This window comes from Mangifera indica, chromosome 4, assembly GCF_011075055.1.
Source record: "Mangifera indica cultivar Alphonso chromosome 4, CATAS_Mindica_2.1, whole genome shotgun sequence".
NCBI lineage: Eukaryota > Viridiplantae > Streptophyta > Magnoliopsida > Sapindales > Anacardiaceae > Mangifera > Mangifera indica.
The window spans coordinates 16486558-16501751 of NC_058140.1; the positions used below are offsets into that span (position 1 = coordinate 16486558).

Sequence of the window (15194 nt, forward strand, 5' to 3'; positions counted from 1 at the left end):
TTCATTTATCCTTAATAAGTTTAAAAAAATAATATTAACACATTTATAATATTACTCACAATTTAATCTAATAAGAGTATTATTGTTATTTTTTAAACTTTAAGGATTCAATGACACATTTAGACAAAATGAGTTAAACAACCTCTAACTACTAAAGCCAACAACTAAATTTGATGAATGAGTGGAAAAATGATTATTTTTCAAACCTAACTGCCAAAATTCTGTAATTTCATCATAGCTTGGGTAGGAAACAGTCATTTGGCCAAACACACAATTATAAGTCATTCCCAAAGCATCTATGACCTACCCATCTTTTCCACCCTCCAGTTCACCATCATACCCAACGCAATTTACAGCAACTGGAAATAACAATATTACAAATAAGTATTTGGCAAAGGACCCTTTCATCTATCAAGATGCCTCATTGCTGAAACTAACCGCTTGGTCAAATCTACTAATTGCATCGTCCGAGTCCACCTTTTGCTGCACACGTAAGATTGATCAGCATGTCATAAACTAGTGGAATTAAATGTGATTGCAAAAGAGTGTTATTAATCTGCAATACAACATACCAGCATGAGATGATTCAGCAAAGCTCCATGTAGTATCTTCTTCAGCTTTTCACACTGATCAACCATGTGGCCCAACTTGGTCAATTCCTCAAGTTGGTGCCACAGACGCTCTATGGTTGTGTATGGAAACCAAACAGCAAATGGTCTTTTCCTATTAATAATGTCAGCTGGTTTCTGCAAAAGTTTTATAAGGACAGCATTCTTCAGTACTCAACCATTGGAATATCATTAATAAACATTGCAGATGAAAATAATATCAAGAGCAAAAACAAATAAATACATAGAGTAAAGAATGGCTGAACTGTCATGAAACTGTTAAACAGTCCATAAAAGTTTTAACAACGCCGCTGTCTGTTGCTTTTGCAAAACATTTAAAGGTAAATTTTCATCATGGAAAATAATGGGAGATTCATTGAAACTATATGTGCAGAGCAACTCATGGTAGGATTCAATTTCAGTTTATCAAGAGCGAGATTCATGCCATCCTCTTCAAATTAATGCAATGACACACAAGATAATGTAGAAAGCACTTAGAACACCTAAATTTCTATTGAACGTCCAAACTCACAGATGTATGCATCTGAACTTTGCTTCCATTTCTTTGATAATCATGACTGTTATTTAACCATACATCTTGTAAACTTGGCTTTATAGTTTCTATCTTCGATGGGTTGTCATTAGAGTGCTCAAAGTCTTTCTAATGCTATGTACTTATGTTTTTTCACTTTTGTCCACCTAAGATTGTTTTTTCACTTTTGTCCACCTAAGATTTTTTTCATTGCCACATTTATAGATTGAACAGTAATCTCTGTTTTGTAACAAAATGAATTATTATGTGTTCAATACAAGAATGTTACTAATATGTTAAACCAAACAGGTTAGTAAGTAATGAATGAAAATGTTTTTTTATTAATTAGCAGGCAATGATATCTCAAAATTTAGAATGTAAAGTCAGAATTTGTAATTTTTCCTAAGAAAATATTAAATCTTATTCGATTTTTATAGGTTTTAGGGATTTTGCCCCAGCCAAGCGAAAGATATCGATCCCTGCCCCTGAAATCAAATCAGGGATGAAGGATCACCCCTATCCTATAATTTGGACACTTAATCAATACCTTAAAGATGAACAAAAAGAATTATCCAGTATCTACTAGGTGATGTTTAGGCATTGCACAGCTAAAAGCATAAATAATCAAAGCTTCTTTCTTCAGACAAAGATTTAAAAGGCTCATGCAATTGCTTTTCTCACTGCATGGGATAGCAAAATTAAATCCAAACCATGTCCAAAAATCAGTTGTATAGTAGCATAAATTTTCACAATTCTAAGAGTTCAATGATAATCCTGGTCAAAATAAACATAAAAAGAGGAATGTTGGCTGGTCTAGCATGCAAGATAAGATAGCCAGGGAAGATATCAACTTACCATCGATGCAAAGGCTTCTATGTACTCCAGCAGCAAGTTTGTAGCCTCTGTATATCGACCATAATCAACATATAGTCGTAACAAGGTTGCAGGACTTGATTCTTGGCCAGTCATACCCTTGGTCCTATCTCTTTGACCATCCTATCAAACCAATGGAAACACAAATAGAATTTGGCATGACAAACCATCATACTAAAATGATGAGAAACTAAGCAGCATCAGTGAAAGACAATGGAATTGTAACAGAGAATTAGTTGCAGAAAGAGAAAAGCTTGATAAAATGTATCATAATAAACATCTCAGACAGCTGGAATCATGATTAAGTAAACTAGAGTCAATTAAGCCTGCCAATGAAAGAAGGGCCCTCAAGAATAATAATAGGTTGACAAATCTATCAATAAAGAAACTGATCAATGGATCAGTATGTGTTTATTCCTTCTGGATTCTTCACACAATCCATAAAAACAAAATGTCCATCGTATAGCAAGAAAATCACCTTGAACTTGTGGACCAACCATAGGGGCAACTCAATCTGTGAATCCATGCGAAGAAGGGTCTCAGCAACAACGACCGGTAATCCAGCATGGAAGTCTTTATATTTTTCCTGCAATTCAGAAAACTTTTTTTTTAAGAAACACAAGAAAACATTATAAATTGAAGAGTATTACAAAGACTTGAACAAGCTGTCCACACTATATCCATACATGTATGAGTAAAGATAGTCCAAAAACAAAAACTAAATAAAGATACAGGGCATAATGAAGGTCTGAAAATCCAAAAAAAAGGAAAACACTCCTTTAATCACATCACTTCAGCCTCCCAATAATTAAAAATAGAGGAAACAGGCACATAAAAAATTTATGCCATATAGAAGCCTAAAAATTTGATTTGTCCCATAAGAATTTCGTTTTAACACAAAATCAGCATTTACCAATCATATTTAGATACATGAGGTGTAAGTAAATGTGCCGCTAAGTACTTAAAGACTTCTCAATAACTAATTTAAGTCCAAAGAATTTTACCAATTAGCCAGATTAGAAAACAAAATTAATATCTAGACTAGCTTAGACCCATCTGAACCAAATCTTTTATGTACAGTAATAAGAGAGAACGCGAAAAAAAGAGATATTATAGGGAAATGTTGAGAAAGGATTATAATAGTATCTGTTAGTTGTGCTGCTTCTGCATGATCTATTCCATACTATTATCTTCATGTAACAAAGATAATATATAGTATTAGGTATTCAAATTGATGTGCCACAAGCAGAAATATATATTAACATAGTTAAGAGTAGCAATAAGTAAACAGGAAGCCAAAATTAAAGCATGCAAATAATACTAACAAGATAGAGTTCAAGGGTTTCCCATTGACCATTCGCCTTATGCTGTTTAGTGGTCAGAGTGTTATCAGGAGAATTATGAAGCACCACTTCATCTTTTGATGATGTAAGCAAAAGACTATGAGTCCTGAAATCATTCCTAAAATTTGTAAATCACATTACAACACATTTACCATGAGATACACATGGTTCAGAGTAAATCAACAAAAGTGAACCAAAGTTGTGCAGATGAGAAGTGTCTTACCCACTATAAGAAGAACCCACTTTAGTCGGACAACAGTTTAATGACATAGCAGAGAAAACTCTCTCCAATTCACTGAGCAAAAGAAAAAATGTCATATTACTGAAATGTCAAAGGAAGCTTGTATACTAAATAGGAAATATTTAATGCAACCCAAGAACAAAATATATACCTCTTTAATCTTGAGCCCTTGCAAAAGTTTAAAAGAACAGTAAATGCCATATCATACAAGTTTCTCTGGACCAGCAGATCAACCAAATCTAATGGAGCTTCATCAATTCCTTGAAGAAATGTGGTTTACAAATAATACATTATTTCATATGGAAAAGAAAGATAAGATATAAGGGAAAGCTGATGCTCAAAAAATTCTTAGAACAAATCTTGAGATAATGATTTCACAATGCTTAATAATGACAGTTTTTTTTTTTTTTTCCATAATATTTTGAGATTTCCCCACAGCTTGCAAAGATGACAAGGATATTAACTTTAACAAATTGTTCAGATTCCTCATTTCTTCAGGGATTATGTGTCAGATTCCATGGTATGAGTACTGATCTGCTTTCAGACATTCCATTGTGTAACCATGCAAATACTACTGTTATATAGGACCGCTTCACAAACATTGAGTTTAAGGTCAAGTAGATCCACAAGGTTAAATTATAGTAGTATAGGACCCCACAAAGAAGATTACCATTAAATGTCCATTTGACATTTTCCATTGAGAGTAAGTATTCAGCCGAAGTTAGCACAAACTCTTTCTCAAGTTTCTGAATATCTATGTATGAATGCAGCCTCTGAGGTTGTATATCATTGCCAGCCGCTGCAGTGAGAAAAAAGCACATTATTTCCTTGAACTAAACAGGACATCGATCATTTATAAACATACCCATCAATAAGTCACCAGTGGCCTGAAATATCGAACGTAATAAGGAACAATCAAAGATGAAGAGACAGTTTGAAATTACTGTAGCCATGCTATAAAAAATAAGCTACTGTACAGACAACCTACAAGATATTTAATAAACTTTAATTAAAAGTCCTGTTTTTGAAAATAGTAAATATAATTGGTAATTAATTTAGATAATGGTTAAAGTGATACCATGTTGCAGTTTATATTATTTTATTAGGATGCCTTTAGATTTATAATTTTATCAGACTATGATATAAGCTGATTATGAAATCCTACTCCTAAATGATTTTGAAAATCCTTAATATAAAAACAGCCTTGTAAGATATTCACCAAACACCTTTGAGTTGTTGCAATTCCAAGGAGGCACAGAACCTAGAAACATAGCAAACATAGAAACAACATTTTTTTGATGACTACTTACGTTGTTCTTTTACTATCTTTTTAGCCTTTTTACTTGGATAATTCTCATTTTGGAAAGAAGTTTGGCCAAGCAAAGGATCAATCCAAGCATATGCAGGATGAACAAGATGCAGAGCATTGATAGCAGCAGAAAGCCCATTCAGCCTCTCCTGAAGTGCCAATAAAATCTGCTGGTGATCTTTTGAAAGTGGTTCAGTTCTCAAACGAGTAGAATATTGGTATATGTAATTAGCTGCCCTTCTCCAGTTATGCCTTTGCATTTCAAATGCATAAAGCAACTTATATGGGTTCGGTCTTGCAAAGACATCTGAACGTTCTGCCTGTTTAGTGCAAATATGTCAAAGTTAAACTGTAAGCAAGAAAATATCAAGAATACAGGACAAGAAAGCTTGATTTTCTTCTCTGCAGCTAGGTATTACCTTCCAGGCAAGCTCTCGTTCAATCTTCTCTGCTAAACCAACAAAGGGTAGTTGACCATCACAAAGAAACTGCAGTAAAAATATGTGAAATTCCCCAAATAATTAAAATGCTGGTTAAAAAGGTTGTTTCATGGGGAAAAAAATGAGAAAATAATCTATAGACACTCACAATAAACTTTGAGCAGGTTCTCCCACACATCACATAAAATAATACAACTCTATTCACTTTCATACACGACAATAATTACACGTGCAACACTAGACAAGAACCGCAAACTTGTAAAGTGAAAATAACATAACAAAAAGTAATTGACAATGATTTTCTTATAACACCTATGGCTTTTTCAGTCCCCGTTAACTCCAGTATTTGGCATACACTTGACTCCTAATTTTGAAAAAACTAGTCTAATTGGGGAGAATCTGTTCACCACCCATGGAGATCAAGTTAAAAAGCGGTTTATATTCCTAAATTACATTACCCAAAATCAAATTTAAGAATATAATCTGTTTTCATTACTTTCTAAAGGCAAAAATTAATAACAATTCCAGTAATAAACAATAATGAACAAAAGGAAAAATTACGATTTGGTAGAGAACCTTTGTTGCTTTGCGCTCGTAGAGAACTATAACAAAACGTCTCAGGCAGATGTATTTGCTCTCTTCATCAGGATTTGAAATTATAGCACAGTATGCATCATGTAAAAGATTAAGATCTAAAGTAAATTTGAAGACATTTGCCCAAAGTCGCCCTTTAATGCTAGTAGCTGATTCATTTTGTGGATTTCCATCATAGTTATCATCTTCTGGACCAACAGCTTCATCAACGTGCTCAAGTGCAGCAAGAGCAAACTGGCAAGAACCTTCGCTAATGTTATATTGCTCAAATATCTGCATTGCCCATTGATAGTACTGAAGCTTCCATGCAGCAGATGACAAACAACCATCTGGGTACAAAAATAAGGATATAAATTAATGAAAAATTAAATCACCCATTTGTTCAAAAGATAAAGAATCATTGCTTTGTGTGGAATTATTAGAATTTTCTTGAATCAACTTACTTAAACCAAGATATGGCAACCCTGTATTATGAGATAAACTTTGTAAAGCCTCGCAAGCTCCTTGTCCAGACGAAGCTCTGCAGCAAGTAGTTTAAATGTCAGTCAAAAACAACATCATAGGCATTTAAAAAAAATAAACATAAGCCAGATCTAATAATAAGTTTGAGAAAGAAAACAGTGATAATCTATTGAAAAAACAATGTTTACTAAGAAAATATGACTTTAGAGCTGATTTTGCCACCTAATTATAAAGTAATCACCGAATGTTGCAAAAAATTTTGAAAAGAAGTTAATTATTAAATACACAAGCTAAATCTGCTTTATGAGCAGAAGCAAGAAATCTAGACATGGTCCAAAAATAATCCAATTACTAAAATGTGCAGATTGCGTCAAACATACAGAGAGGTATTAAGTTCCGATAAGGATTCTAAGATAACGGTCAAAAATCCAATAAACTAAACAAATTTAACTAGAAGTGGTTTAACATTTTGGGCAAACATGCAGCCCAATGCTCTCAATCCATCATCATTTAACGGAATTTTTGCATCAAAACAAGTACAAGCTCCCACACAGCTCTCATTAACACTTGTCCAGTAGCGTTTCTCATCTCAAAAACTGAAGCCTGTACGATGATGAACTTCTTAGAAATAAAATTCTGAAATAAGAAATAAAACAAAGTGAAAGTTTTACAATTTCCTTTTTTCTCTACTTGCCAGACAAGTCAGATTCCAGTGACCCCTAAGGAGCTGATTTCATTGGTTAAACACAGACAACAAAGATTATAGCAAGTAATTATTATATTTACAAAGAAATAAAATACCTGAAGAAACAACAAACAGCTTCAGTGACTTTCTTCTCTTTAAGAATTCCAGGCAATCCACATTGTGCTTGTGCCAGAAGGCAACATCCCAAAAGATGTTGAAGAACAGACCAATCACCACCAGTATCTTGGATACTTCTAAATATTTTCTCCTTTTGAGAATTTGCCTCCACAAGGGTAAGTAGGCACTGAAAAGAGGCTAGGAAAAGGAAATGGTTCAGCAAAAATCCTCAAGATATATGTACATCTGTGTTTATGTCTATGTAACTTTTTCTCCAAATGAAATTCAATGCAGAAAAAGAAAGGCACAGAAATAACCTGAGCAGCTTCATATTGGCCATGCTCAAGAAGGATCAGTGCAAGCTGAGTTGAATGCCGCAAGAAAGAAGAAGATTCCTCCCCAGTTTTGCCCCAAATGATCCAGCTAGTAAAGCCCCGCACTGAACCAGTAACTTCTTGTGGATTAGGGAGACGTCTTGATAAGATGTGGCTAGGATCTCCAGTAGAATTTTGACTATGTAGTAAAAGTATAAAAGCTAAGGTGAAATCGCATTTGCCGAGCTTCTCATTCCATGATCTTTTTTCGATGTTGCTATCTACAAAATTAACAGATATTAGGACGATTATCAAGTCCATGTTACATCAGAAAAATGATCTAGTCAGTAAATGCACTAATGGCAGCGTATTTATTTCAGCTCCTCTGTTGTCAAGTATTTTATCATAGAGTTTGCTAAATAGTGAAATTATTGCTCTAACAATAAAGCAACATGGATCTTGCAAATGACATTTCATGTTAAATTTCTCTGCAAATATGCAGTTTAGTTATAACAATAATAGCCAAGAAGAACTATTTATAGAATCACCACTTCCATATATAGTGTGAATGTGCCATTAGAAAAGACTGCTCCCCACTAGTTAGAGAATAAGAGTATGGTGAGTTCAGTTGAATTGAGTTTAAAAGAAAGCACTTGAGATATGTAAAATTTTGGGTGTTCATTACTTTTAAAGTTTAGGGAAGTTTCTTTATTCATTATTCAACACAACTGAGAAGCTTCTATTATGTAGGTGGGAAAGATTTTAATTGAGTAAGATTTTATATGACCTGTGTGATCCATCTTGCATATTTTTTGGAGCCTTTCGGTCCTTGGAGCTGCTTGTCCTTTGTTGACAACTTGTCCATTCTTGTATACTTTTTTTTCAAATATGTTTTCTTCGTTTCCTTGGGGCAAAGATAAAAGTTGAAAGAAACTTATTCACAGGGTACATGTATTTTCTATTTTTTGTCAATTAATTTGCAATGATTTAAACTTTAAGCCCCAAAGCACTTTCAAATCATATTGGCTGTACATCCAAAATATTAATTAGACAAGTTTGAACTTCACTGAATTGTCATATTAATCAACTCATCAATTTCCAGATGAAGTTAATTTTCTTTTGGTTTATAATAGCAAATAGATTTAACATGTCAACAACATTGACCTGGACATATAAAATAATAATCAAAATCATATAAGAGAATTAAAATTTTTATTGTAATTTTGATTGAATGAAAGTAGAGAATTTCAACTTTTATTCTAATTTTGTTTGAATAAAACAATCTGTCAAGCCACCAATTTTAATTTTCTACTGGTTTATGAATAACAAATTATTTACTACCTCAACAACAAAACTTACCAATTTGTAAGGATGAGAGTTGAGAGCTGAAATCTTCTATTGCTGGTGATTCAGAAGGTGTTGTGCCAAAAAAGAGAATGATAAGCCACTCAGAAATAATTTCTTGAATCATTGGAATCAACTCAAGTTGTATTCTCACTACATCATCATGCAACATACTAATCTGCAAGCAAAGACCAACAACTTACATAGAGAACTTTTTTACATGCAACCAAACAAAATACAAAGCAAGGATGGTGATTTCACCTTATTTTGAAAGGTAGAAAAATTAGAAACACCATTAACAGGTTGGAAATAAGAGAAGGGATCATAATAGAAGATGGCAAAGGCCATGAGGAGGAGAATTTTTTTCTGACCTTGATTCTTGAGAAAGGGAGAGTAGACTGAGAATTCATTACATAAATTGGAATCTAGTGAATGTAGAACCAGAAGGAGAAATAGACAAAGAATAGAGATACAGAGAGATAGGGAAAACAATAGGGGGAATTTGTTCTTTCAAGGGGGAATTTAGTCATTACATCAAATCTCAGGGGGTCTATTTTAACCGTAAAAACCAAGCAAGCATGTTAGCTGCTACAAACATGATATCAATGTAAGAAAAAGTACAGGAAAGTTCTTTAAAAATATGGACACAGAATAGAAATAACAGGTATTATATGAAGTGCAACAATGAAATTAAAGTTTAAGACAATGAGAGAACCTGACCTGGCCACTGATGTTCACCAAATAGCTTACAAACAGAAGAACATCTAATGTAGACTCAAACATCACCTTCGCAATTTGAGAAGTTGCCTGGACTAAAATAGAAGTATTGAGATTTAAAACTATTTCAGAGTCAGAGTTTTGTATTATTTTGCAAGGTACAAGAAACTGCAGATAGCTCTCAATGACATTTAGGACTCTATCCCAAGATGCAGCCTTTTTTCCCACAGCAAGAAGAGATAGTAGCATGTCTACAGAAAATTTCCTCAGATTTTTGTGATCTAAAAGCCCCTTCTCCCTAGCAACATCAGCTCCAAGATCTGATATATTGAGTGCCGTTACTGATGAACTATATCCTGTTTCTAGAATTTTCAATAAGCGAGGCACAATTTCTTCAGCTGAGATAATAGGTTTGCCCACAAGTGATTCATAAACTATTGCAGATGCTGTTTTCCCCAATTGTTGACTGATGCTAGCAATACATCTAAGCACTTCAAAAAGAATCTCATGTTCTGAAACATCATCCAAAACTTCCAACCCAAAGCTTGATGGCCGATCAACAAATTCCTCAGAAGAACCTAAAAGAAAATCGAAGGATGAAAGAGTAACCAAAAACAACAATCAATCAGAGAACAGAAATAATACCCACCAAGAAAATGAGAGAGAGAAAGAGAGCATATAAAGTAACAGAAATTTTTTCTAGAAATAAATAAGTACAAAATTTTTTCTTCATTCTACTTCACTTAAAAGCATGAATCTCTAACATACCGTCAATAAGCAGCTCAATTTTTTCTAGATCACGAAACACAGATACTGAATTCTTTCGGAGTAAACCAACAGCACCTGTTGAATGGTTAACAAACAACCCATATGGCTTATTGTTCTTGCACCAGTGATGGAAATAACGAGAACAGAAATTCTTCCAGCCATAAAATATGGACAGAGGACTTTCAGCAATTCCCTAGCACAAACCATACACCACATTAGCAAGAAAAACAGAAAAACCCACAGCCCCTCCTAACCACTTTGAAGAAAGATAAAACTAAACTCCAAAACAGTATCACAGGGATTGAGACAGAAGTAAAAACAATAAAAACAGCAGTAATAAAGCCAAATGAAAAACCTCATGTTCAATCAGTGAAATGATCTCCTTTTTAAGTCCATCAACAGTTAAAGACTGAAACTCAGAATCAGTCCACTGCCTATTATAATCCAGCAAAGTTGCACGAAAAACCATATTATGATGAACCCCAGGATGAAACAGCCTGCGTATGAAAATAGAAGATATAAACGGAACGATGTAATCCTGCAAAAATTAAAATGCACAATAAGCAACATGCCTTTTGAGTTTAGAAATTCCAAAATGATAACAATAACCAGGAAATAGGATTAAAAAAACATAAATACAATAATGTACACATGCTGCAAAGGGAATTATTGGTTAGGCAATTGTTCATATCACTGGAAAAGGAATTTAGAGAGGTAAATGAATAATTAACTTTCAAAGGAAATAGAAAGATTACAGTGCCAAGTAATTATTGGAGGAAATTAGTGATTTTGTGTATTTTCTCATTGCGTGTAAAGACTAGAATGCCATCTCATTGTCTATATTAAAGAGCAATCTAAAAACTGCATGGGAGGGGAATTAAATTTCCTTTCAATTCAATTCATAGTGTCTTCAGTAATATGGGAAGCATGAAATATATAGAAAGAAAAAAACAGAACCCAATACCCTTTTTAATATAAATGAAATTAACTAACAGCTCCAACATGACAGTCTAAATTTTACTGTAAAGCAACAAAAGCATCACTTTAGTCATGCACCTTGGGAGATGTAACTATTGAATGGGTAATTGAAAGAAGATCATCAGATGAATGTTCAGAACTTTGAAACAGCATGTCAGCAACAAACTCTTCCTGCAAAGCATAACAGTGTGCTTCTTCCCTAAAAACAAAGGTTGCACAAATAATTTATTTAGAACCATGGCAGAAATAATTTAGTTAGAACAATATGATTTATTAAAAGTTTACTCATGGCCAATGGAGAGAAGAATTAAAACAGCAGAAAAGGAAGTAATATGCCAACAAATATTATGCTGAAACTCAAGTGTGGGACTATGAAATATGAAAAGCATGTTCCAAAATTATCCATTTAATATTCTTACACATCAATAAACAAAAAATATGTCAAAATTAGAAACAAGCATATAAAATATTGGATAGTTATTCAAAGAAAAAAGGAAATCCAGTTTCCCATATGAAAAATATGTAGTTCTAAATTAAAAAATTCATGCATACTTCAATCACTCTTTCCAAATTTTCATGTGGCTTAATTTGGATTAAATGAAGTACTACAAGAAGTTTGAGCATGATAATCACACATATATTATAAAGTGTGTCAAAAAATGGTCAACTAAAAACTCACACATTGTTATGGGACAAATTGTGAATTGCCAGACCACTATCCTTCAATATCCATATCCTGTCTGAGGCAAGTTTGACATCAATGCATGACCCCTAACATTAAAAAGGACAAAAAAAAAGCAATGAATGTAAGCATATCAAGATACAATATGTCACTCATGTGCTCTCTCTAATAACATTGTTTACCTCCTCCATCGGAACACTTAGCATTGAGGGTTCCAGTGACAATATCGGCTCTTTCCCCCAACTACTCCGAAGACTACATACATCAATTGCCTCCATGCCAACTTCCTTCATAAAAGTATCAATCAAAATTACAACAAACAATGAGAGACTAATAAGAAATTAAATTATGTTAAACATAGATAAAAATAGTGGGTAATCAGATAAATATAAATAAACAAAAATAAAAATAATAACAAAAAGACTCAAATATTTCAAATTGTCTACAAAAGCGTTTGGACTGAAAGAAGAGTAAAAGATTTAATTAAAAGTAACTTCTGACATCACTGCAATCAAGTGTGTAAAACAAGCACAGTAGAATGAGATGGACACTCTCAACTATATACACTGACCTAAAATGCATAAAGCAAACAAGAAGAAAAGGTAAAGTAAAGCCAAAGACAGAAGAAAAATTGATAAATCCAAGAAAGGGAACTTCAAAACTTCAGTATCCTTTCAATTGCACTCTATAACATTGTATCACATTTTATTTAGCAATATCTGAGAATCAACTTCAATACTTTTCATGTAGGTCAGGAACAATCCAACCGTTAAATTCCAATATATGATTAGGAAATAACAAAATCCTCTTTCCCACTTCATACAAATCTACACATGCCCAAACATTGCTTTGCTCTAGAAACTGCTTTCATCTGTGTTCTCTTATCATTGTTAGCCTCAGGTTTTATAAAAAAATTACAAAAATATTGAGTAAAAGGTAGACAGCAAGAATTGAACATGGAAATCTAGCTGACACAAGAAAGCACATCAAGGGACAAGATGAGGGATAAAAGGGAATCAGATATATATGTAATAAGTCAATGAAGAGTTTTATAAGACCTAGCCTTATTAACAATCACCTTCAAACCACTATTACTTCTCTTTCTTACTCTTTCCATCCAGCTCAATAGAGGACCATATTACATCAACAAGTATTTTTCACAAGTCTAGTCAAAATTAATTTGGCCAACCAGTTACAGAAATTTTAACATCAGGTAAGCAAACCATCATATTTTTAACCCTGTGAAAGATGTTAGAAACTGAACTTGAATAAAAAAGGAAGAACTTATAGTTTGCTGCTTGCATCAAATCATTAAAATCAAACATAAACTACATGCTACAAACATGATCTTTAGTCTATAGAAAATATTGAGAATTTTCCAATAAAAAGAAGAGAGTGAATTGTGAGATAGGGTATGATGGATAAAATATGCAACTCTAAAATTTAATGCTTCAAGACCAATAATAGGACTAGTCATTAATTTGGGATGCATACCGAAGTGTATTTATACCAGATTGCCAAAGGAATGTCGCTTGAGCCGGAATTAGTTTCACCCACCCACAACTTCAGAGATGAAGCTCCTGAAAGCAAATGGAAAAAAAATATCCTATGATAATATTAGTTTCAAAGAATAATAAACTGAAAATTTTAATGAAAAGTGCTTTCACGTTATAATTAATTGGAGGATAGTCTATTTCATGGTGCACTGGTGATTTCATGTGGTAAAACAAATAGCTCAAGCATTTTTTTTCTTACTTATGGTAAGTTTATCAAGTCTCATCATCTATGAAGAAAATCTCAATCTCGACACATGCTAAACATACAAATCAAAGTGCTTAAAGATAAAAACCTTTTGTACAGGAGCTAAGGCATAAACATAAAGGAAACATATATTTATCTGCAATTCAGAAAAGAGAAGTGATAAACGTTGCCTTCCACTGATAGATTGGTAATTGTATGACTAAATATTCTGCTCCGAGAAGAAAGATCCCACACTCGAAAAATACCACCCGAATGAAGCACATACACCAGTTTTTTCCCTTGCACCTCTTTTATAGCCACATCCTGCACGGCCCCTACCGTCCTACCCCTGCATCAGATGACCTCAAGCAAAATGAAAATCTTCAAAGGTATTATAACCCTAAAGCCAAAAGAAGCAGTCCAAGTACCTTGACATTAAACCCCACAAACGACCAATTCCTGAATCTTCCCGTAGCTCCTGAATGAAACCTACATAACAGGTAATAAGATTGGAAATTGATCATTACCATAATCATGGTTGATAAATAATAAAAAATTTATAGCATACCAGGAGCGGTGGGATGATGAGTAGCAAGCTGAAAAGAAGCAACAGATCCATCATTTCTGCCCACAACCAGGGATCCAAAAGTGGCGGCTGCACTTGTTATGGGAATGTCTCCATAATTGAATAAATTAAACTCTAAAAGGTCTTGTTGTGGAAAAATAGGATACGTTTCATAATGAGAGAAATTTGCTGAAATTTTAAGAAGGAAAACAATTCCAGAGAGGGATAAGACACAAAGAGAGTAAACATTGGAGGTGAGCTCGAAAAGAAAAGCAAAAGAAGACAGTTTACAAGGGAAATTGATTCGCAAACCAAGACTAGGAAATGACCGAGAAAAACAGAGAGGGAGTAAGTCGAGTGTATTTGGAAGACTCTGGTGAATTCGCAAAATGAGATGGAGCGAAGGATCACCAACAAGAGTGCATGAAGCGTAACCATCAGCATGAGGAGCAATAAAATTAGGGTGTGACTGTAACTCTAAATCAATACTAGAAGAAGAAACCGAAACCTCAATCAATTTAAAGGAGTCACTACCGATGATCGGCACTTCCGCCCCCGCCCACCTCCATTTCCTTGACATTGTTTCTGCTTAAACCCTAAACCAAACCCGCCCCGCGCTTGCAACAAATTAAAATGAAAGTACTTAAGAATCCTGTTAGGGCCCTTTTTTAACAAATCTAAACATTAGGGTTTAAATGAACTGAAATGTACAAAAAAATTTCACCCCTCTTGTTTGCTAGTTTCGTCCATTTCTTATTTTCAAGGGTTTGAGTCGTTTGACCAATTTCAAAATAAAATTGTGGTCACAACTCATGAATGGGAATAGTAATAGTAATGATAGTTATAATAATGGCAATTAGAATGGGAATGACAATGGAAAAT

The 15194-nt window shown here is 33.7% G+C and overlaps 1 protein-coding gene across 3 annotated transcripts; it reads right to left on the reverse strand.

Annotated features, from left to right (window-relative positions):
* Positions 1–61: 61 nt before the first annotated feature.
* On the reverse strand, positions 62–14945 carry LOC123213798 (nuclear pore complex protein NUP160). 3 transcript variants are annotated; one of them, XM_044633385.1, is made up of 25 exons: positions 14316–14945; positions 14176–14236; positions 13939–14096; positions 13502–13587; positions 12190–12294; positions 12005–12096; positions 11404–11524; positions 10703–10885; positions 10348–10540; positions 9583–10157; positions 8878–9040; positions 7522–7799; positions 7204–7391; positions 6384–6460; positions 5923–6269; positions 5326–5394; positions 4908–5226; positions 4268–4393; positions 3749–3857; positions 3580–3651; positions 3339–3474; positions 2492–2599; positions 1996–2136; positions 573–746; positions 62–483 (listed from the first exon to the last, which is right to left on the reverse strand). In XM_044633385.1, exons 1-25 carry the CDS (start codon positions 14890–14892, stop codon positions 412–414), a joined length of 4530 nt encoding a protein of 1509 aa, XP_044489320.1. In that variant the 5' UTR covers positions 14893–14945; the 3' UTR covers positions 62–411. The 3 variants fall into 3 exon arrangements, with proteins under 3 accessions (XP_044489320.1, XP_044489321.1, XP_044489319.1); XM_044633386.1 differs by having other exon boundaries at positions 3339–3462; positions 4268–4396; positions 14316–14944; XM_044633384.1 differs by having other exon boundaries at positions 4268–4396; positions 14316–14944.
* Between the last annotated feature and the right edge of the window lie 249 nt (positions 14946–15194).

Coding starts and splice junctions, on each gene's coding strand:
- LOC123213798 (XM_044633384.1), bottom strand. CDS start 14,892: ATGTCAAGGAAATGGAGGTGGGCGGGGGCGGAAGTGCCGATCATCGGT. Junction 14,237..14,315: donor TCATCATCCCACCGCTCCTG/GTATGCTATAAA, acceptor CCTGTTATGTAG/GTTTCATTCAGGAGCTACGG. Junction 7,800..8,877: donor ACTCTCATCCTTACAAATTG/GTAAGTTTTGTT, acceptor TTAATTTTGTAG/ATAGCAACATCGAAAAAAGA.